Below are 24,399 nucleotides of genomic sequence, written 5' to 3'. Positions count from 1 at the left end.
GTCTCTGGCTGGATTTCTTGCGGGCTTTCCTCAGGACTGACTTTTTATCATCTCTATTACCAATCAGATTAGGGGCAGAATTGCTCACTTTGGGTTTTTTCCTTGAATCCTTGCTTCATTGTAATCCCTTTGCCAAGGAAGTGCCAAGGAAACCAAACTGGCTTCCCATCAGCCTGCTCTGGGTTGATTGACACCTGCCTCCAGCTGCAAAGGACCTTCCCTTTTAATGCCAGCACAGTTCTCCCTTCCAGGAACTATGTTCAAGGTCAAAGTCAGGTGGTCACTAAAATCCATCTAAGAGATTTACAGACAAAAACAAAAATTAAAGAAGTGTCCAGATGTGGTGGCATACTCCTTAATCCCAGCTATAAGAGAGGCATAGATAGGAAAATCACAATCCAAGACCAACCCCAGACAAAAAATATCACCCCCATCTAAAAAATAAAATAATATAATAATAATAGGAACTAAAATTTAAAAAACAAACAGGTTGGGCCTACCTTGTGACTCAGTTGGTAGAAAACTTGTCAAGCAACCTTCATCCCCTGAGTTCAAACCCTAGTAATGAAAAAAGAAAGAAAGAAAGAAAGAAAGAAAGAAAGAAAGAAAGAAAGAAAGAAAGAAAGAAAGAAAGAAAGAAAGAAAGAAAGAAAGAAAGAAAGAAAGGAAAGAAAGAAAAACTATTCTTCACTGAGAATCAAAAGAACTGTGTGGGCCCCCATCAGGTCAGTGTAGTTGTACTGATGGAATAGTGAAACATTCAATACCAATGACATGAATTTAATTTTGAAAGCTAGCCACAAGGACCAGTGGTGTCAGTGTTGATTTAGTTGCTTCTCTCCTAGGGCATGTCCATCCCTAGCATATACCCCCATGATGTCTTTTGCTTAATGTCTTTCTGCTTTGATAGCTCACTCTGAATCTCCTTAAAGCAGTTTATTTTTTAGATTTAACTGCGGGCTGCTGTTTTGGTTCTGTTTCATTTGGTCTTTGAGCCTTTAACAATGCCCCTTTGGCCACAATTGCTAATATACTTACCTAACAGCTTTAAGTAATAGAGAAAAAGCCTCCCACCCCATGGGAAGCAGTCACAGTGATCAGCTGTGTTGTTTTTTAATACTGACCTCCATTGGAGTGTTTGTGCACAGGGACTTAGAACCCAGGATTCCCAGTTCTTCCTCAGTACACCTACTAGGATCTTGGTCAAGTCTCTCAAATTTGCTAAACTCAGATGGCTGGCAAAAAGAGGGTGAGGCCCACTGGGCACACTGGTGACTCGTGCCTATAATCCTAGCTACTTTGGAGGCTGTGGTCTGAGAATCGAAGTGCACAACCATCCAAGGCAGACAGCATCTCCAGACACATCTTCAATTAACCAGCAAAAAACCGGGGGTAGAGGCGTGGCTCAAGGTTGGAGTACAAAATTGCTGAGCAAGAATGAGAAGGGCTCAAGTTCAAGTTTCAGTACTGGGAAGGGGAGAAAAGGAACACCTATATGTTTGTGTACAGATTGAATAAGATAACCCAAGATTCCCCTCAGCCATGCTGCACATCTTCCAAGTCTTGGCTGGCAGCCTGGAACACCCCGCTTTCCCTCTCTGCTTCCCAGAGTTCAAACCTGAAGGTTTCTGTCACTGGCCGTTGCCTCCCAACCCAGTTGTTCTTGTTTAATCCTATCTTTGTACCTGCCTCTCAGAAGATCCAGATTAATCTGTGTAAAGACCCTCAATGAATTCCTATTGATTGGCTGATTGATTGGATCCAAGACAGCAGACAGACATAAGATTGTCTCTGGTTTGTCACTGCCTAAAGGAAAATTGATCTCTCAGCCTAAGGAGGAGCAAATTTACCCTTCCTGTGCCTTTTTTGTTCTATTTATATGCTCTACTAGGAGAATAAAGCCAGGAGAAGTCATACTATTGGACTGTATGTGACAGTACACATTAGTTTACATGGAAGGCAAAGATAGGAGGATCATGGTTCTAGATTAATGCAAAAGTCCCTATCAAAAATAAACATACCCGGGCACCGGTGGCTCACACCTGTAATTCTAGCTACTCAGGAGGCTGAGATCTGAGGATCACGGTTCAAAGCCAGCCCTGGCAGGAAAGTCTGTGAGACTCTTATCTCCAATAACCCAGTAGAAAACAGGAAAGTGGTGCTGTGGCTCAAGGGGTAGAGGGCTCGCCTTGAGCTGAAGAGTGCAGGACAGCGCCCAGGTCCAGAGTTCAAGCCCCACCACTAATAATAAATAAATAAATAAATAAATAAATAAATAAATAAATAAACAAACTTAGAAGTCTTGGGGTATGTCAAGTCATAGAGTGCTTATCTAGCAAACCCAAGGTACTGCTTTCAGTTCCTATTACCAAGACCAATAAAAAAAAAAAAGATTACACTGTCTGGTTTTCACATTCTGACAGTCTATTTTTTATTCTCTTTGTCTCCTTCTTCTTTAGGTTGTGGCTCTCTCCTCCTGGTGCCTGTTGAGGGATTCCATCTACTACACGCTGTCCGTGGTGGCACTCATTGTGGTAAGTTGATCTTTCTGTTTGGGTCAGCATATTTCACGGCACGGGGCAATGCACAGCTCCTCTGCCTGGAGCAAAGGACACTGGTGGTGAATGGGCAAGTGCAGGTCTATGTGTGGAAACAGCTTTTCCATCTTCCTGTTACTTTGGTCACCAGAATTTCTGCCTGGTAACTGAGTCATGGAAAGGGGAGTTATAACTTAGGATGTCTGGGTCCATAGCAGTCCCGTGACTGTTTCTGTAACCCTCCTAACCATTTGCTCTGACTTGCCTGATGGTTCTTTGACTTCCATCTTGAGTCTCCAGGATGCTTGCGTCTCTTTCACAGTACCTCTTACCATAATCACCTTTGTGCCAACACCCTCCACCTGTGTTCTTAGTATGAACATATGCCTAATATCCATTTGTGGGTACATGACTTTATATTCAACCTCATGTCCCAAATTCAACACATCTCTAAACTTGATGTATTCTCCCAAGATCCTCTTCCTATATTTCAGCCCCCATTCTATCACAATCACTTAGCTTAGAAAAATGATACTAAGTTGACATTTGACCTTTGCATCCCATGCATTAGAGTCTTGTAGAAATCTGTCCCATATCCCACATGGAAGGGCTGCTCTACATCCTGGGACCGAATTGATGCAACAGCCATGATGCATCCCATGGCAGGCAGGTCAGGCAGAAAGGTGGGAGCAACACAGCCATTTCTTCTCACTTCTTTACCCTGAGTCAATCCTCAGAGCCCCCCAAGTCTCTACTAGGGCTGAGTACCTGCTCAGCCCTTGTTTAACTGATCTGTGGTACCTGTTTGGCGTGGAGGGGGGGAACCTGGGCAACTCTATAAGTTTGCCAAGCTGATCCATGTGGAAGAAAATAGTAGCAAAATGGAAAGAACAATGTAACAGAGGTTTGAAGCTCTGACTCCTAATGCTGGTCCCTTCCCCCTCCCCATACACACACATGTAATGGTTTATTTTATACACCAACTTGATTGAGATGACAGATCCCCAGTGGACTGGTTAGATATTATTTCAGGATGTATCTCTGGTCTTTCAGGACAGATTGGCCTTTGAATCCATACAATGAGTGAAAAAGATCACTCTCACCAATGTGGTAGATGTGAGTGAATCCCTTGATGACCCAAATAGAACCGAAAGTCAGGAATGGTGAATTCGCTTTCTTCTTGAGCAGGGTCATATCTTCCTCAGCCCTTAGACAGCAGTGCTCCTGATTCTTGGGCCTTTTAATTGGAACTGGAATTTACACCATTAGCTTCTTGATAGTTAGGGCTTTGGAACTAATCCTGTTGGGTTTTATAGGTTGTAGGTCATAGAACCTCTCAGCTTTCATAATAATGCAAGCCAATATCTCATAATTATATGTATATATAGTAGGTATGATTGCATGTGTGTATGTATATGAATACATATCTCCTATTTGTTCTGTGTTTCTGGGGACCTGGGACTGATACACCTGACTAATAATCTTGGAGAAATCGAACCTCTCTGGCTTTCAGTTGTCTTACCTACAAGACAAGAAAGAAACACTTAAGACATCTAACGTCATCTGTTTCACATAACACTCACCTACACATTATTTTATTGGAACTTTCTATGCCAATGAACTAAACATGCTGTTTGATATGCAACATGGCACTTGGAAGCAGCTGGGTTCTTCAAATCTTCATGTTGAAAATCGCGGGTTTACCAACCATCCCAAGGTGTGCTGTAAATATGGAGTTATGTGTGCATTGACACTTGTCCTCCAGAGCTTCTAGGACTAAGAATAAAGAAGATCAACACCCAACTCAAGAGGAAAAGGGCTCCGTAGGCCATGCTGGAGTTAAAGATGTACTTCATTTTTTCAAGTCCTGATTAATAGATTTAAAGATGCAGGAACTGTGTTCTTATTCTTGGCTGTTACTATGGAACCTAGCAATCTCTCCTTTTTGCCCCAACCCATACTTACCGAATTCTCTTTTCAGTGAGATTTGTCCTGAGATCAGCCAACCTATGCTCATCATGTGTTGTTGTTTTTCATGATGTGCTTTTCTGCCTTTTGGGGTATTTTAGCATGATTTTTGAAAAAGACTTTTTCAAGAGAGATGGATAAGACATAGTGTAAATGAACACAACTATCTACTTTGCTGAATTCCAGAAAGAGATGACACAGCTCATAAAGACAAGGCGATGAAATGGAACGGAGAAGGTCAAGGTCTGCCGGGAGCTCTGGCTTAGCAATCTCCACTCCCAAGAGCGATTTCCCTGGTGTCAGTCTTCTTAAACTCTTTTCAGCATTGACACCTCCTGGACTGTATGTGAAATAACTTGTTTGGGGGCCAATTTATCTGGACCTGTCCAAGATAAAATAAATGTAAAATTGCTGTTAATGATGTGTGAAGAAGTAAAGAGATTTGGCTTCTTGTGGGTCGCAGGTGATACTCCCCTGAGCCCGATCTTTGGGACAAACAACCATCCACCCTCAGGGCAGGATGTATAAATCACAGAGCGGAGGCAGTTCAATGCGCAGGCTGCCAGGGCAGCTCCGTATTTCCTCTGACAGCAACAAACTACAAAATCAAATTGGCTTTGCCCTCATTGGAAAATGTACACTGTATATTTCAGATATGTTTTCAAAGCCAGAGTTTGGTGATCTTCAGGAACATTGCACTTAACCATTGTTGAAGAAGAAATGGAAGTGATAAAGTTTGCATTCTCGGGGCTGGATCTTGGTCGTCTTCCTTGGACTGGTATTCTCTGCAACTTCCGCATGCATTGGAAACAACTAGCCTATTGAAAATGCAAGAGCCATTGAATTCCATTCCACAGGCTGTGGCATGAGACTTGGGAAACTGCATTTCAGCCACATCTTCCTCCACCCTCATGGGATCCTGCTGCCAGAAGCTCAGCATTTTGAGAGCACGTTTGAAGGTTCTAGCAGGGGAGTACAGCTACTCTTACACCCTTTGCCAAAGGTCATTCCTCCTCTGTGAGCAATGGTCTTGTCTTTGACCGGAGTAAGCATGGAGCTGTGAGGGAGGAAGGCGACACCATCTGGCTAGTCAGATCATCTGATTCAACCCTGTCGATCGCTGGGGTGACAGGTGTCACCACTTAATCACCCTCACATTCCACAGGGTCTTGAACCCTGATTGAAAACCTTTGCCTCGCAGAGTATTCATCCTCATAGCCAGGCAATAATCAAATCTTGAGAGTCCCAAAGAAAAGGTATCATGGAAGCCTGAGGAACTCAAGTTTGTCTGGATTTCTAACTTCTGTTAGTCTTCCTGGATTATCTATTCTTGTTAAATAGAAGCAACACTCTCTAGGGTCATTTTTATTTAAGGCTTAAAACTGAACAAAGAATGAAAGAACGTCACATCCAGAAACACTGCACTTAGCAAAAGCAATGTTCATGGTGTCTCCAAATCTCTTCCACGGCCAAGCCTCAGGCTGTCACTCAAATACACTCACAAATATCAGGGTTTCTTGTTCTCTTCCTACCCAAATAGCGTGGTAATGAAATCATTTTTCTTCCTGTGTTCCTTATAGAATACAAGGCCTCTCTTTAGGATTTTGCTATGGGCACTTACGACTCCTTTATTTCAAAGCCCTTTCTCCCGCCCACAAAATAATTACCAACCTTCCCAAACAATTTATTTAGCTATTTGAGTTTTCTTTTAGTGTTCTCCCCTATTACAGGGTTCTGAAGTATCAGAACAAGTAACTGTTGTTCCCCTGAGGTTCTACAATAAAGAGCCCATTCACCCACAGGGCAAGATCAGAATAAATGGGACCAGATGCTATTTCTGTGTTTATCTCCACCAAGAGGCCCCTTGAAGTGGTGCTCAGGAGCCCTGAGGACAACCATGGGCTCTAGACATCCAAAGAGCTGGCAAGATGGCTTCTCCAGAGATGTTGATCTGCTCCGGGGCAAAGGGCTCAGAGTAGGCCAGGAAGGAGCTAAGAACATCGTCCTGCCCGGAGATCTAAAACAACTGATATGTAAACAGACACAGATGGGACAAGAAGGCAAAAACCCAGGTGTAGGACAAGTACAACTGACAAATCTAAACAATTAATAGAGAGACATCACGTCTGTATTCCCAAAACCCATTACCTAAACATTGCTCAGTACAACTTTATTTGCTTGTTTGTTCTAGTGAGAAATTAGGGAAAAAGAAATGATTATTTCAAAAGCATAAAATATGTTGTTCTCGTGCCCTTCTCCCACCCTTTCTCCCTGGTGATATTCTGTGCAGTGAAGCACCAGACCTTGGGAAACCTGGACAATACCTGGACGCTTCCTCCTATTAGTTTCTGAGGCCATGCTGAGTGTTTTTGTTGTATTTCCCTATCTCCCTCAATCAGGTCCAACAGATGTCTACAGGCTACAGGTCATTGCAACGCTCCGTCTGCTTCTCTGCCACCCACCAGGAGCACTTGGACCTTGGGCATCTCAGGCCTCCCATGCCTGCCCTTTTTCCAAATTCTAGCAGGCCTATCTCTTTCCTCTATTGAAATGTTACTGTAATTTACATAATCATGTAATTTCCATAAATGCAAATGATTCGTTGCATCATCAGTCTAACAGCTGCCCTCAAAGAAATACTTTATTTTTACCCTTCATCTCAGTTTGAGGACAGGAACTCAAGAGAGCTTCAGGAGGAGAGAAACCTCCAGGGAAACTGAAGAGGCCTGTGGAGCAGGTTCCTCATCACCAGGGCTGGTACTGAACTCCAGCTCACTAGTGCTGCCCATGGGTAGCCATGTTGGAGTGGTCATCAAGGTAGCCTGGGCACAGGCCCAGCAGTGAGGCTAGTCAAAACTAATGCTTCCCTTTCCATCTCAGGACTGCTCATTGTCACTGCCCAGGTGAAAGGATCTCAAGATGATTAAGGCAACTCAGCTGAGCACTGCCTGAGATGGTCGGTGCTTTCTGTATGATTCACCATTTAGATATTTGAGGTCAATTACAAAGAGAAAAACTTGGTATGGGCCTCTGATGAGAGTGGCTCATCATGGCAGGAGTGTGTGATAAAACAAACCTCTTACCCCAAGAGAGACAATGAAAAGAGGCTGGTTCCCACAATCACCTCAAGGGCATACCCTCAATGAGCGCTTGCAAAGGTCTTATTAGCCTTCCAATAGTACCACCCAAGGGACCAGATCTTTGACAACTGGACCTTAGAGGACACTCATCCAAACCATGGACACTCCCCAAAGACCTTCTGTAGCGATTAGAAATAGTCTGGAACTTTGTATTATTATCCAATATGGTAGCCACTAGACTGTACTATATGGTTCCTGAACTCTTAAAATAGACCTGACAAGACTGAAGCTTTTTTGTGCTTTATTATTTACTGTTTTCTATTGTTTTTAAAAATTATGTTTTTATTATCTTTGTTGCACAATAGTTACCATTCAACTTATCAATTTATAAGTACAATGCATCTTGATCAATGACCTATTATTATTCTCCCCCATCCTTCCCAACCTAACCCTTCCTCTCAATTTTCTTAAGTTCCTGGTATATAGATGGACTGTTATTAGCCAGAAGTGGCACTGTGGCTCAGGTGGTAGAGTGCTAGCTTTGAGCAAAAGAAGCTCAGGGACAGTGCCCAGGCCCTGAGTTCAAGCCTCAGGACTGGCCAAAAAAAGACTTATATGGAATATTCTGACTGGATTCTCTCCCTCCCAGTCTTTATTCGTCTACACCTCTCACCTTGGCCTTCTCCTCATACCTTTCAAGTGCCATTTTCCTGGTAGTCATTTTGTTGGACTATGAGTTTATTTTTCTAAAAACATAAAATTGCACCATTTGAATTCTTCCCTGTAGATACCACATTCCAGTGAATACACTTGCGTACACTTGCATACAACCCAGGATGTGTTTACTTGTACATTTATAAATACATACTTTTCATTTTATTAATCTTACTTAGCTAAATGTATATCGTTATAGGTAACTAGTGGTTGCTGTATTGGATAGTGCCATTCTACTGAGCCAAGCATCCCATAGGAAATATAAATGCACCCTCACAAGCATCCATAGCATAGATCAATACTCAGTGGATCAAGGGCGTATACCAGGGCTACTGAAAACAATTTTGTAGTTTAATGCTCATGACACACAGGCTACATGGCAAAATCAAGGCTCCAGAAGTTAAATGACTTGTCCAAGATCAGCGAGCTGCCTGCGTCAGGTTTCCCAGAACAGGTCCCTAAGACAGTATGGCTTTCTTCATTGCTCCAGCATAGCTCCAGTGTTTGCAACTAACACAATCCAATTTTTCTTCTAACTAAATCTTCCTGTTACTGTCTTTTTAATCTTCCTGGTTTTATAGTCTTATTTTTAGTCAGAAAAGAAACAGGTTTTACTCCTCCTCTTAGAATTCATGAGGACAATGAATCTTAAATATTATTTTTAAGAAATCTTTTTTTTGTTTCTGTGCTGGTCCTGGGGCTTGAACTTAGTGCCTGGATACAGTCCCAGAGTTTCTTTTATTGAAGTCTGATGCTCTACCACTTGAGCCACAATTCCACTTCTGGGTTTTTAAAAGTTTATTGGAGATAAGAGTCTTATGGACTTTCCTATCCAGTCTGGCTTTGGACCATGATCCTCAGATCTCAGCCTCCTGAGTAGCTAGGGTTACAGGCATGAACCACTGAAGAAATCTTTTTATCTTGCCTTTTCCATGGAAGAGAAAAGAAATCTTAATGGTCACATTAGTCATTATCCCTCAACATCCTACCAGCCTGGGCCTGTTTTTCCCTGGGAATTAACTGTTTCTCTCTCTTTCTTTGAGTATACTCATTGTACCCCATTTTCATTTCAGCCCTCCTTATACCCACGTGGCAATATCAGGGTCACAGGCAATGACTGTGAGAGACTGACTGACTAGGGTCATACAAACAAAAGTTCCCTGTTTTGCAATCCCTGCTTTTGATAGGTGGAGGACCTGCTTTTAAAGATGCTGCCAAAGCTAGAGGACTAGGGTCATCCTTGCATTCGTTTCTTGAACAAGTTCATGGGTCAACTGGCCTTAGAGAATGCAAGCGTTCAAAAGGGAGTCACCCAGCTTTAATAAGGAAAATGATTTGGAAATCCTAGTTTGTGCTTTTTGTCTTTTGTACTTTCTTCTGCTTTGGAAACATTCATCTTCTATTTTCTAAATTTGTGTTCTCATTTCTCTTTATTCCCTGGAGTCTGCCTTTGTACATTTACATACAATGAGCTGCTCTTTTCAAACTCTATCTATTTCCTTCCTGCAAACACTGACACCATCCAGTCAGCCTGCTAGGTGTCCTGAACTGGGAATCTCTGTGTAGCCTTAAAAGCATCAACCGTTTTCTGGTATATTTCACTGGATACCTCTCTCCATGCCATTTACTCTGGCCTCAGCTAAGCCAGGTAAGCCAGACTAAATACCTCTTAATCCCAGAGCTGAAAAAGTAAGGATCCAAGATGCAGATCAACTGAGGAGTCCCCGTGCTGTATGGAATGAGAAAAGCCTGTGGGGAGCTAATAAGGAAAAACGAAGGTTTTCATTTCCTGAAAGAAAGTGATGGTATTGATTTTTCTCCTATTATTTTCACTGCTTAAAATTCTAGTGATGCCAATGATTATCACAGAGGCTGTGTAACCCTGGCTGCAGCAATGTCTCCACCTCTGTCTCCTGGTTACAGCTTACAGGACGGACGTGGTTGTGTTGAAGGAGCCACCCATCTCCCCTCCCAGCCTCACCTCGCCTTGGCCCCCTGCCACCCTCCCTCAGTTTTTCCTCTGCTCTTCTTATCTTGAGTGCAGCCATTCTTTTGGCACTTCCCTAGGATACTCTGACATCGAGGGATTCACTTACCTGATGTCAGCCTGTCTTGCTTAAAAAGAATTCTAGAGCAGACACCAGGATTGACAAGCTGGTTTCCATGGCACCCAAACGTTTCTCTGAAGCCTGGGGAAATGAGTGGTTTGTGTGTGTGTATGTGTGTGTGGTTTTTTTTTTTTTCATTCCTGGTTGGTTCCCATTTAGTCCAGCTGCAGAGCACATGGAAACCTGAGGCGTAGCCAAGGATAGCTTTGGATGGACTGGATGTGGGTCAGAGGCCAGGATCCCTGCCCCCACCCCTTTTACTTAGCAAACCTGAGGTCTGGCTGTCAATCAGCACCACCCCTATGTAGTCTGTGAGCCATCCCAGTGCCTGGCCCCACCTATAACCAGCCACATCTAGAGACCAGAGCTGCTTACTAGAGACTTGCTTTCAAAGGACCAATTGTGGAAAAGCTAGCTCAGTTCCAAAGGTTACACAGGGGGTCTGTAGATTGCAACTCCGGGATCAAGTGTCCACCTACATGATCATTTGTCCCCAAGAAAGAGCATTATGCAGAAACTACCACTGCCCCCTCCCCCCGCCACCCCACCCCAGAATACCATCTTACCCAATGATAGCCATAGGTTGGCCAGAGGCCCTTCAGCAGGCTGTCTGCCTTGAAGTGCTTTCCCTCCTTCCAGGAGATTTAATGAAGCTTTGAAAATGGACTTGGACTGACTTCATTTCAATTGGACTGCCTTGCCAGGGTAAAATGAGTAGAGGATTGGAGTGTGAGCACCACCCAGTGGCCACTGGTGGGAACTGAGGCTACCGTATCCTGTTTCAACAAGAAGTGATTTCAGTTTCTTCCACACTAGAACTACTGCTATAAGAGGTGGAGGGAGTTGTTTTGTTTTCTTACAGCTAGAGCCTAAGAACAGAAGGGTATGCCTTGCTTATCCCAAGATAATTGAATGAAATAAAATCTGTAATAGCAAATGCATTTCTCCCAAACCATCTGCAGCCTCAAGCAAAATTAACACCTGCCCATGTTGTTTTACGAACTTGAAAGTCTAATGATTTTAATGCTACATCAGGCTGGTGTCACTTGTCCTCTCCTAAAGGGGCATTTTGCCATCCGTGCCTGTTGCCTGAACAGCCTTCCACCTGCTCCAAGTACCACCTCTGAGCATTCAGAGTCAAATCCTAATGCCTTTCCTTCTCATTTCTCTCAACAGACTATTTCCATTTATATTTTCCACAGGCCTGCCTGATTTCAAGCCCCTGTCATCCATGCTGTTGTACTTTTATGAGCCTTCTTTTTATTCTACATAGTCCACTTCACATACAGGGATAAACCTGTACCATGCTTGCTCAATCAGCCCAGGACAGCTAAGTCCTCTTGGCTTTATGAAGGCCTCAACATCAGCACGGTGTACCCTCAAGTGATGGCATATCCTCATGCTAGGAAGAGAAATCAGGGGGGAAACTCTGTTGTTTGGATGTTTACAGATCTCTACTATTTGTTAGAACTTGCAGCAAGATGACCTTCATTTCTCTTGCCCTATTGACCTCCCTGAATCACACCTTTCCCTTTCCCTTGGCTATGCCAATCCTTCAGGTTCACGAGGCTCTACCTCTAACTGGGTAATTTGCCCAATCTCATCCAAGTTGTCCCAGTCTCTGGTTTACTTTGATTTACTGTAGACTTTATTCACAGTTTGGGGACTTTTGTATAATGAAGCCCAGTCTCATATTTTTCTTGGACATGATCCTTGAAATTATTAAAAGCTACAGCCATGTTTATCCATAATGATTCCTAGAAAGTAGAGGAGGTAATTTTTGTGAGTTCCAGACTGAGTGAATTCCAAGCAACTCCTTTTGAAGGGCCTGTGCCCCCATTTGTGGGAAAGGTCACAGAGGAGAAGAGCTTACTAAAAAGCTGTATTTGTATTATTGGTATTGCTCGCTTTCTCTGACAGAAGAATATTTAATTGGCCTGCTCTATAAGCTTTCCCCTCCCCTGCTATCTTATAGTCTCTTAAGTGGCTATGAACAGATTGTGCCAGCTCATTGCTAAGACTACTATTGAAGTAATTAATTAATTTTAAAAAATGTTCCAGCTTAAATAACATAGTCTGTTCCATTATTTCTTGATAGCAATTTTTTAAAGCTGGTAATTATACAAAAACAACTGTGAAGGCTCCCAAGGATTGGAATTCATACCATCCAGCCTAAATTATGACATTGTTTCTCTCCCCCCCTTTTCTCTCTCTCTCTCTCTCTCTCTCTCTCCCCTCCCCCGCTCTCTCTCTCTCTCTCTCTCTCTCTCTCTCTCTCTCTCTCTCTCTCTCTCTCTCTCTCTCTCTCTCTCTCTCTCTCTCTCTCTCTCTCTCTCTCTCTCTCTCTCTCAGGCACTACCAGCATTTGGCCTCAGGACCTCACACTTGCTCAAAGCTGGCACTCCACCACACCTCCAGTCTGGCCTTTTGCTAGTTGTTTTGTAATAAATTCTTGACTTTTCTGGCTTTGAATCAGGTGTGGGCCACCAGTGTCTGGTTGTTTTTCCTTTACTCTTTCCATTCTTTCCCATTCTTGTTTGGCATTCTCATCCAAATGTCATCTTGTTGAATTTAATGACTAAGACAAGAGGAAAAGAAATGATGGCTTCGGTGTCCTTTTTTGAAACACCTTATTAAGAGAATAAGTTACAAATGAGTGTGTGTTCCTTTTTTCCTTCTCTTGGAGCTTCAGGATATTGAGAGCACTCCCTGTACGTGTCTTGTAGGATGTCTTTGAGGTTTGGCCTGCATCTCAACATAACTGGTGCTTACTCTCATCAATGGGGACTGAAGCGGGGCCTACATTGTTAGCTACATTTACCATCTGAGTGTCATAATGACACTTAAACCCAGATCAATTAGCAAGCATCTGAGTCTCCAGGGGGTCTTCCTCCAAAGGGAAGTGCACCTCAAAGATGATCATGTGCAAAGCAGTCGCATTTCCTGAGTGCAGAAAGGACTGTCAGACATCCCGGGTATCCTGCCTGAATAGCACACGTGCACCCATTTGATTTCTGCATTCTTATGTGGGTAGATAACTGTATTACGAAAAGAATACCAAGTTAAGAGCCAGTGCTGAGTTCTAGAACCAATGTGTAACAAAGCAAGTGCCCCTGGAAAGTTACTTATGTTAGGTAGCCCTATGTAAATCAAAGGATTAGCATTTTTCCCATAAGTGGGAAATGATCTTATGTGGTATATGAACCATGGCTTAACCAACATACATCCTGATGCATACGTTCTCTTGATCCTGACTGATAAGAAAATCTGTTTGGCACTTGTGCTTCTCATTGCTTATAACCTTCTTTAATCTCGGTAGGGCCAACTCTTGCCTGGGGCTCAGGCAGCCAACAGTGCCCAGCCAGGATCTGCACCCACTGATGTTACTGCATTTATCTTTCAGGGTCCCTCTCTCTATGTGATGCCAGGGGTATTGATCCCTGCTGGTGGTTCACATCTGTAATCCTAGATAATTTAGGAAGATGAGATCTGGAGACTCACATTTCAAAGCCAGCCTGGGCAGAAAAGTTCACAAAGACTCCATCTCCAGTTAGCAAGGAAAAAACCAGGCTGGAGACGTGGCTCAAGTAGTAGAACACCAGCCTAGCAAGCAAACCAAGCAAAAGTATGAAGTCCTTGAGTTCAAACCTTGGTAGCAGAGAAGGAAGAGGAGGAAGAGGAACATGGAGCACAGAGAATCGTGGAAACCGAAGAAGCTGCACATTGTACCTAGAAGTGTGGCAATCTCACAGCTGCACACAGGGGACTAACATTTGGAAGGGCCTGCCCCCTCCTCTTTCTGCTTCCCAACTTAAAAGTCTGCAATGTCTTGCTTTACAAAGAAGGATAGTGAACCTTTCCCATTACTACACTGTCGAACAGAAGTTGCAGGGAGCTACCTAACACTTGTTCCCCTCTCCACATTCCCACCCCAATCTGCCAGCCATACCTTCTGCAAACCCTGGCTAATGACTAAACCAGAAAGTTTGCCCACAAGAGCTTCCTGTACCATCCTAGCCCTTATTACTCTGTACCAACAACAAAAGTCAATGTACCATCTTAAAGCATCGTGTATGTGTGTGTGTGTGTGTGTGTGTGTGTGTGTGTGTGTGTGTGCATACATTTCTAATCTTGTCCTTTTTATTTTTTCCCAGTTCATTTATGACGAAAAGGTTTCTTGGTAAGTATCTCTTTTCCTTTCTCTTTTTTTCTTGTTAGGTTGTGATTTCAAATGTATCAAAGAGACTAGAGTTAGGGTTTAGAAGAGACAAGAGTGTCATGACAGTCTGGAACAACTAGAATTTCTTAGGAATTCTGTGTAACTCAACAAAGACATTATTTTGGCTTTCACCAAGCAAACCTATGTTCTAGTGGAGATCTTCATATCTAAGGTGTTTTTATCATCCAGATACAATATTGTCACCTTGCCATGCCTTTCTACATCCAACCATTTGCTAAGCTTTGGCTAAGATTGGACTGATCATTCTAAATTGTATACGTGTGTCTTTCTATAACAAAATACTTCAGATACAATCAGCTTATAAAGAAAACAAGGTTTATCCTCACTCACAGTTTTGGAGGTTTTCATCCATGATCAGTTGGTCCTGTTGCTTTTGACTCTTTGACATTGAATTCTGGTAAAAACTTCTCAGTCCATCACTTTACAGCTGGAAAACAGAAAAAATACACTATTGTTTCAAAGGACATGCCCATCAAGACTTTAAATCCCCCACTGGGTGCCTCCTCTTAAAGGTTCCAGGACCTCTCTACCTCTCTATAACACCTCTCTCTGGGAATCCACACCTTCAATGCATGAGCCTTTAGGGGCATTCCAGATCCAAAATATAGCAGTATCCAGACCAAGTTCAGCATTCCAAATTGAACATGTCCCTTAAGAGTCAGGATCCAGGCACATCAGTGACTTTTAACCCATTGAAGTGTTTCTGGATATTAAAAAAAATAGAGAGCTCTGAATATCAGTGGTTATTTCTGATAGAAATGTTGGCCCAAATATAGGATATTTTGCATTTTGACCAACTGTCCAAATTTCTATTCTTGAGTCAAGTTCTGAGCAAGTCAGATGTTTGAAGTGGAAATAGAAATTGATTGTACTGTGCATTCTTGTTACATTTTTTTCCAAATATTTGATCTGCAGAAGTAGAACAGTGCAAAATAACCTCTTAGGAATAGGAATGATTCTGTAGTTAGAAAACTTTCATGGAATCACTTAAAGCTTAGAATGAGCTAAAGAAAGGGTTTATCCAGCTTCACTTTCAGCAAAATGAGTGTTAACCCTTTGTTCTAACCTTCTGTTGGAGGGAACATGTGTCTTAGGACATCACTGTAATTTCTAGAATTTGAGGGATGGCAGGAAACCTATCTCACTGATGATGAATCTTATGTGTTATACTTTTGCCAGCCCTCTTTATCCCCCATCCAAGAGGGGAGAGGTAGATACAGCTTAGAGAATATCCTTTAAGCTGCATGATCTCCACATTGACTCATACAAAATAAGCAGGTCTTGAGCTGGGTATCAGTAGCTCACGCCTGTAATCCTACCTTCTCAGGAGGCTGAGATCTGAGGATCACCATTCAAAGCCAGCCTGGACAGGAAAGTCTGTGAGACTGTTATCTCCAATTAACTACCAAAAGGTTAGAAATGGTACTGTGGCACTAGCCTTGAGCATAAAAGCTCAGGAACAGAGGCCAGGCCCTGAGTTCAAGCCCCAAGACTTGTACAAAGCAATCAGTCAAGAAGAAGGATTATTTTAGGACTATTTATTATTAGGACTAATAGTGATCAAGAGCCTGAAAGGGATTAAAATATCTAGAAGTACCCCATGTCAGAGTTAAGTTGTAATCACCTAAGGGTGTGGCAGATTCCCTCAAATACAATTCTTGGAGATAAAGTGCAGTGCAAGGAAACTTCTAGAAGCAATTTCTTGAAAACTGATGCTACCATTAGCAAACTTACTACTCTGCCTTAGTGAACAGTAGGTGCTTTGAATGCGGCTTGATGTTGCTGGTCTTTGCTAACAAGGCTGCCCTAAAGACAGCAAGTTATGATTGCAGTTCGATCTCTCGATGTGTTCTGCTGCTGTTATGCAGGAAATTCTTAAGGATTTTTGTCTCCTTTTGAAGGAAGTTCTCTCTGTGCGTCCTTCATGGCATAGCTGCACTGGAAGCCCACAGGGAGAGGAGGTGAAAGCAAGCTTTAGGACCAGTCAACTTTAGTTGTTACCATGAAAACATCTTTCCCCATCTCAAACAGGATGGACCAAGAACTAGAAGAGTCTATGTCTTCTTTCCAAATCATTTTCCACTTGTCATACTATATAATCCCACTCTTAAGTCAGACCCCCAAGCCTGCATCTGAAGGCTCTAGATGTTGAAAGGCAGGAAGTCACTGGGCCTTGTGGCTGAGCATCAAAGCTCCTGTATATGGAATTATGAGTACAGGAGGGCTGCAGATAAATGAGGTCCAAAGATGTTGTGTGCCTTGTTCTAGCCTGAAGGATGTTGGAATCATAAATCATTCAGTCATCACTGCCAGGAAAGAACTAAGCCAGGGGAGCTTCCAGGGCCCCAGAATAACACCATTCCCAGAGTGCAGGCCTGTTGTGTAATTATTGTTATTACATGCAGCGGCTGATGGAGAGCATTTTTCACATGGGTAGCGCTGAGAATTAAACTGCACCACTGGCCCATAGCTGCTTTGGGACTTCCAGGGATTTCAATTCCTCATTTAGGGAATGCAAAATATATTGAACTCGAAGATATTTTTCACTGTTAACTTCTGCTTTCTTACCCAGCCAATCCACAGCATTCATTTTGTTGAAAGGGTATGTGTAGGAGCTGATTTCTTTCTTTAAAATCAGATTCTTTAATCTGAGCAATCAAAGCACAGTAACATTTTGATAATACTTCAAACAGTGGAATCCATTCCTCATTATAGAATATTCTAGCATGGCCTAGAAATTGCAAGGCATTTAATTAACTCACTCCAAGTCTTCAAAAAGAAACTAATTTCAGCTGTGTTTATTTTGAAACAAGAGTGCTTCTTTTTTAAGGAGGAAATGAGCTTCACCAAATACAAATACAATCATCCTTTGGGGGTTTGGATCCTGGTCATACTGAAGATACCAAAACCCAAGGTTGCTCCTATCCCTTAGAAACATCATAATATGTGTACAGCATTTGCACACTTGCTCCTATAATACCTAATGCAATGAAAATGTGGCATAAATAGTTATGATGGGTGTGTTGTTGAGAAAATAATGACAAGAAGAAATGTCTATACATGTAGAGTACAAATGCAGATCTTTTTAAAAATATTTTCAATCTGTGGTTAATAGAGTCAAAGATAAGGAACTTGCAGGGTGCACAAATACAAGACATCCCCATCTTACATGGTAACTTCCTTGGTACCCTTTCAAGTACATCTATGATAACAACTAGGTCTGCCTTGACCAATACATGGCCAAGTGGGGAGTTTGGATTACAACCTGACCAATCACAGGTCATCCTCTGGGACATGATGTGGAACTCACCTTCCTTGATATCCCTCCCTCTAATCGCTTTCTTCCTCTTTCTCTTTCCTTCTCTCTTCCTCTCTCTCTCTCTCCTTCTGCCTCTCTCTCAGGTTCTTTGTTTGTCTCCTTACCTTCCTGTCTCTCTCTCCCTGACTTTGTCTCTATCTCAATCTCTCTCTCTCTCTCTCTCTCTCTCTCTCTCTCTCTCTCTCTCTCTCTCTCTCTCTCTCTCTCTCTCTCTCTCTCTCTCTCTCTCTCTCTCTCTCTCTCTCTGTGTGTCTGAGTGTATGTCTCCTCTCCCTGCCTGTACCATTTCTATCTAACTCCTATGCATCCAACAGCCTCTGTCACTCTTGCCAATTCCTCTAGCTTGTTTTTACCTTTGTGTGTGTGTATATATGTATGAATAATCTCAGTGAATTCTTAAGCTTTGAACTGATTTACACATAAAGGCCTGTATTCATAGCAATGTACATGAAAGACTTGCCACTTTCCAAGAGCTCTTTAAGGTGAGCAGAAAAGGAGAATCTTCCTTTTAGATGAAAGAGAAAGATGTTGAATGCCATATGCAGCATAAAGATGTCTGTAGACCAGAAGAAGTTGGCCACCCACCTACATTGCTCTCTGTATCACTGGCATCAGATGTTTTCTGAATGGAGTGGTGTGGGCCAAGAGTCACCTTCTGTACCTGTTCTGGTTTGTGTGCAGGTGGGAGTCTCTAGTCCTTGTGCTGATGTATCTCATCTACATTGTCATCATGAAGTAAGTAACAGACTTCCATACCTTTTTTTCCAAAACAATTTCCTATGCCTAGAATTCTGTGGTAACAGAGGAAGAGGAGGGAGGAAGAGGAGGCATCAAGCTGGGTTTCAGTATCCATCGTCATAAACTCATTTAAGCCCTTGGCAACATGGTGAGAGTCCCTGTGATCCTGGTGACGAGTGATCGCAGCAGCCCTTTGTAGTCCACATGGGATGACTGCCTCAGAGTCAGCCATGGTCCACGGTTTCTCCATGGTTCACTGAGAACTCTCTAGAACCCTTGCTACCTTTTCAGGACTTACTCTTGACTTTCATAAGAAAGAAGTTGTGTTTCTACATGGGGTGAGGGAAGAGGAAAGCAGAGAGAATTAGAAGACTTCTAAAAACCAAGAAGCCCATGCCTGCAGACTTGCTTCACTCCTGTTGTATTAGTCATCCATTGCTGTATAACAAATTACCCCCAAAGCTCAAGAGCTTCAAACTACAAACACGTATTATTTCAAATCATTTATGAGAATTAGGAATCGAGCAGCTACTTCACTGGTGTAGGAGTGGTCCTAGCTCAGAGTCACTTCTGAGATTGCAGGTAGGATGTTAGCCAGGGTGTCTATTAGGTCCACACACAGCTCAGGTCATCACGTGCATCTTCCCTTGGATTTCTCAAGTGGCTTCCTGTGGATCAAGAGAGATAGAGTATGAAGGTTCCAGCCACACCTTCTGTGATCTCAGAAATCACCCATTGCTCCTGTTATAGTCGATATATTAGGATCAAATCACTAAGTAAAACCCACTGGAAGGCTCCATCTATTGAAAGAAGAGTGTCAAATACTTGCTCATGTATTTTCCAGATACCCCCTCTAAGTTCTTTTTACCTCCTGGCATCAAGGCAGCTTTATTTGTATCAGGAATTATATTGCTGATGCGTTCGTCCTCTGGGTAAACTGAGCCTGCTTGTGTATGTTTTTGCCTGGTGTCACTGAAGTACAAGTTAAAATCATCAGCTGCTTCCTGGGGACATAACTTTCAAATGACTTTGAACATTGGTCTGAAGGTTCAAACACAATTTCAGATTGACCAGATAGAGAGAAAGCTTAAGGGAGTGCGTGGCACTGGTGTGTGTTGGCAGGATTGATTTCTGTACACCGGTCTTTGACATTTGTTCCCCAGGCAAGGCATATGGCCTAGTGGACAAGAAAGAGCAAGTGCTTTTCATTCAGCACTGGCTGCAGGCCTCACCCTGCCACTTCCTCCCCATGGTACCTTGGTCAAGTGGCCATTTTGACTGTTTGTTTCCTGCTCTGTAAAATAAAATTAGTAATTCCAACCCCAAAAGATTTCTTTCTTTTTTTTTTGCTTTTTAATGAGGATGGAATATGACAGCTTTGGGGGATTTTTTTCTCTTATTTTAAGCAGTTGTATGAGGCAGTTCTAATTCAACACGCCACTTTATGAGTACAATGCATCTTAATCAATGTCACCCTTCCATCATTCTCCCCCATCTCTTCCAACTCGAGCCATACCTGCAGTTTACTTGGTTCCATTTTTCACATCTGACAACTTTATTAAGTCAGCAACCTAATGTCCAGTGTTGAGAAATCCCTCATTGTATAGCAGTATTTCCTGCTCTCCAAACCCCACTAAAGGAAAAACACACAGTAGTTCTTGCAAGGAATTGTCTCATGCAGGACAGTGTTTTAATGGGGGAGAGGGTTTCTGTGGCAGGGGTAGAATCCCTGTATCTCCTCCAATGGGAGAAAGAGAAGCATCCTATCAGAATCTAGAAAGTGGGCAGCTTTGTCTTTGGGAGGATATTAAACATGCACAGAAGTTGACTCTTGTGACCACTACCAGCCCCATCAACCATCAGCACATCTTAGTTGCTCCATCCATATAGGATCTGTGTCCTTCCCTCCAGGGTATTTTGAAACCCCAGACATCAAATTTGTTCGCCTGTAAAATTTTCAGCATATTTCTCAAATACTCATTTTCTAACATAGCCACAATTACTGTTACCATACCTAAAACTAATGAAAAATGAAGACTAATTTCTCAATATCTTAAAATAATCAAATGTTCAAATTTCCAGCAATCTCATAAATGCCATATTTTATAGTTTTTTTTGAGTATCAGTAATATTTTTAAAATCAGAATTTAAATGAGTGACTTTTTAAGTCACTGTAATTGCTGTCAGCCTACTTGGGATCTCTTCCCACCCGCAAATTACCCAGCTGTTTTGTGTGTGATGTTCTTCCTTCCAGTTCATTCTGTCACAAAGTTTAGTTGTTTGCCTGCAGAGCTTGCTATGGTTTAGAAATTGACATTGATCAACCTATATTGTATTTATAAACTGCTTTGTTAAATGGCAACTCCTTTGTAAAACTACTTTTAAAGATACTATATTTTTTTTTTTTAGAAAAGAAAGAAATTGTTGGTTGCATGCTTTGTTTCCTATGTGTCAGTGTGTGACTACTGATACCCCCTCAACCTCAAGTCATACCAAATGTGGGAACTAAAGAAGTGTGTTCCTGCTGAGGCTGTGGCTTTCCTGCAATCTACCTTGGGAATCAATCAGATCTACCTGAGTTGGTATCCATTCAGGCTAGACTGTGTCCTGAGTGGTAGTGAATGTGTCTTCAAGAGGCACCACTGATGGTTTCTTTGTCTCTTGTTTGTCATGTTGGCTGCCATTGCCACTGAATATCTGGATCCACTAGTCCATGAAAAATAGTAATGTTCAAATTCTATACCTACCTCTTACACATTCTAAGAATCTTCCAGGATCTTTTTTCTCAGACAACATCCCTCACTTTGAACTAGTTTTCCATTCTTCTTCATGCACTGTGGGAACAATCATGGGCTCCAAAGAGTAAGAGGAAGTAGCTCAAGGGAAAGAGGGTCCAGGCACAGAGAGTCCATCTGTTTCTACCATGGTAGCTGACTTGTCCCCATCATCCACCCACCTTAGAGCTGCTCTAATGGAAAAGTAGGCGCAAGGATATAGCACCAGGGGACTCCTATAGCAGCAAAAGGGACGAGAAAAAGAAAAGAAACACAAGTGGTTTGATCTTCTAGCTGGCAATTGAGATTCTTCTATTTCTGGAGGCTATTCCTATGAGAAGCCACAGGTCAGGCTAGGAGTCTCCACAAACGAGTTTTTCTTTGTCAGTAAATCATGAAGACTTCAGATCTTTGAGTGGGAGAAGAAAGAAAGAAAGAAAAAACAAAAAACAGTGTGGCCTACAGTGCTCTGGAAACCCTGTCTAGATCTTTACCCACAGGTATCCAGAAGTTTTCTAGGATTTGTCCATGAGAATTTTCTAGGACTCTAGATCCAAAACATGTAAGGAACTTGTAAAAGCCTCTTCCCTTTCAACACCAATCTTCATAGTCTCTGCCCAACTTGCCTGCACTATACTCCAGTTGTTCTTATTACCCAGAGATCTTGGCATTTTCTTGTTTTCCTGGTTGGCAGAGTTGTGACTAATATTTGTCTTTGTTTTCTTTTTGGAAATTTCCTTGTGTATCCTTTTAGTATTTACAAAGAAAATACTCCATCATTTTTCAGAATTATAACTCAGAATTTCTCATAAGGCCAAAAGCCAATCGGACCAGGAGTTAGGGTACAACAGTAATAGAGATTCATACAATAAAAGGTTTGACTAGGTGAATCAAAGGGCAGCAAGAGATAGACATAGGTAGTCAACTGGCTTGTAACATATAAATCATGGGTGACGGTGTGGATGGGACATCTCATTCCACGCCATGTGAGGGCCTGATAATGAAAGCCCTGGAGGTGTGATCCAGGTGCAATTGACCTTGACCATCCATAGAACCTTGTCTTAGCCTGTGCATTCAGATTCAGAATATGGGAGTTCAATCCCAGAGATAAGAGGTAGCAAAGAATGTCTGGGCCATTATTGATTTATGCTATGATCATTTTATTTTCATTTGCTATCCATTCTTCATTTTGGAAGTGACTGTATATGGTAGTGAAAATGGAATGATGAAATAAGAACAAATGATAACTTGAGGCCTGGGATTACACTTAATACCTCTAGGTCACAGGAGCTCCAGGGCGGATACAGTCGGAGTTGGGAAGTAGAGAAATGGAAAATGTTGATGACCTCTTTCTGCTTTATTGCTTTGCTCAGATATAATGCTTGCATACATCAGTGCTTTGAAAGGAGGACGAAAGGTGCTGGGAACATGGTCAATGGATTGGCCAACAATGCTGAAATTGATGACAGCAGCAACTGCGACGCAACTGTGGTGCTACTTAAGAAAGGTAACCAGTAGATCCTGTGGCCAAGAAGGAAGTTCTGGAGTCTAAGTCCTCCTGCCCATCTCGTAGACACACCAAGCCATCCTAGCTGACCTTGAGGAAACACTGCCTGTCCCGAGAGAGAGGAGATGAGGCTACAGAAGCTTGCTTACCTCCTGTCCCCCCTTTGGCTGCATCATGGGGCAATCTCATACCGGGTAATGGGTCAACACAGAAAGCCATGTGGAAGATTTACCGAGAACACGTTTTCTAAAAGTCATATGGGAAATAAAGGCAGGAGATCCAATGAGAGATGTCCATGGGTTTTGAGATACTTATTCTGTCATACTTGGTTTGTGTGACTGTAACGCAGGTTTTATAACCTCTCAGGGCCTTATTTTTCTCTTCTGATTAATGAGTATCATTTTCATAATGAGTAAGTCAGATAAAATACATAAAGGAATTTAGTGTAATAGTCTATAAATGACAAATGTTGTTGGTATATTATTACACATATCCAAATTAACTTTTAAGCTACATTAACTCAGTTTCCAAGCTGCAAAAGGAGATAGGAAATTACCTTTCAAAGTAATTATTGTATTCAATAGGTTCTTACAAAATAGCTGATATATTAAGGGAAATAATATGGTAATCTCTGATAAATAATATTCTTTTGTAGAGGAACATACAAAAATATCATTTAATTTTGCCTGGGATTTCATTTTTCATTTATTTTTTAATCCCCTGAAATGTGTACCATAAAATTGCTTTTCAGGAAAAAAAAAAGAAATTACAAAATCTATACCTTATTTTCAATTTTATCTCTGGAGTCTGGGTAATTACCAGATTTTAAAAATCAAATACTTGATATATTTTTCTGAGTATTAGATGTATGTTTAATAGAAGATTTAGGTTTTATTTAGTATCATTCTCCGTGAAGATTTTATTCATCTTCTTGTCTGAAAAGTTTATAATCAGAAAAGGAACTCTTAGGGGACCAAAGAGAGCTACCTAATATTAGTCAGTGTTTCTACAAATCATTTTGAGGTTAAGTGGCTTGGAAAACAGGAACTAGTATTAAGAGAAGCTATGGTCACTACCTATGAGCTGTGAGTACTTACCATTCACTCACAAGAGTAGGATTGGGCCTTGGTGAACATTTTTTTTTCAGTCTCCCACAAAATCATTATGCAGAAACCTTGTCCCCAACCCCCTTTATATTGGTTTTCTGGAGGTAGACTTCTCACTTATCCGCTCCCTTGTCCACTCTGCTCACAGGCCAAGCTGCAGGGCAGTGTATATTCCTATACCATGACTTCTACCTAGCACAATAGTCTGTTCTATAGTGTTTAACAGTTCTGTATGAATATTGCTGGCTTTCAGAGGGCGTGATTACTAGAAGTGTGGTGTGTTTCCTGTGCCCCAGATCTAAGTGGTG

The 24,399-nt window shown here is 42.0% G+C and overlaps 1 protein-coding gene across 3 annotated transcripts in view; it reads left to right on the top strand.

The window, feature by feature from the left end:
• The window catches only part of Slc24a3 (solute carrier family 24 member 3), a 735,644-nt gene that overhangs the window by 676,258 nt on the left and 34,987 nt on the right, over nt 1-24,399 (top strand). For all 3 annotated transcript variants that reach the window (XM_070006676.1, XM_070006675.1, XM_070006677.1), the window contains 4 exons: nt 2,460-2,534; nt 14,562-14,587; nt 18,648-18,701; nt 22,852-22,985. In XM_070006676.1, the coding sequence (XP_069862777.1) occupies nt 2,460-2,534; nt 14,562-14,587; nt 18,648-18,701; nt 22,852-22,985 (289 nt within the window). The remainder of the gene's footprint in view (nt 1-2,459; nt 2,535-14,561; nt 14,588-18,647; nt 18,702-22,851; nt 22,986-24,399) is intronic.

This window comes from Dipodomys merriami, unplaced genomic scaffold (assembly GCF_024711535.1).
Source record: "Dipodomys merriami isolate MVZ:Mamm:240054 unplaced genomic scaffold, mDipMer1.0.p SCAF_7, whole genome shotgun sequence".
Lineage (NCBI taxonomy): Eukaryota > Metazoa > Chordata > Mammalia > Rodentia > Heteromyidae > Dipodomys > Dipodomys merriami.
Note: the sequence above shows the minus strand (reverse complement) of the source record. Positions and strands in the feature narration are given on the sequence as shown.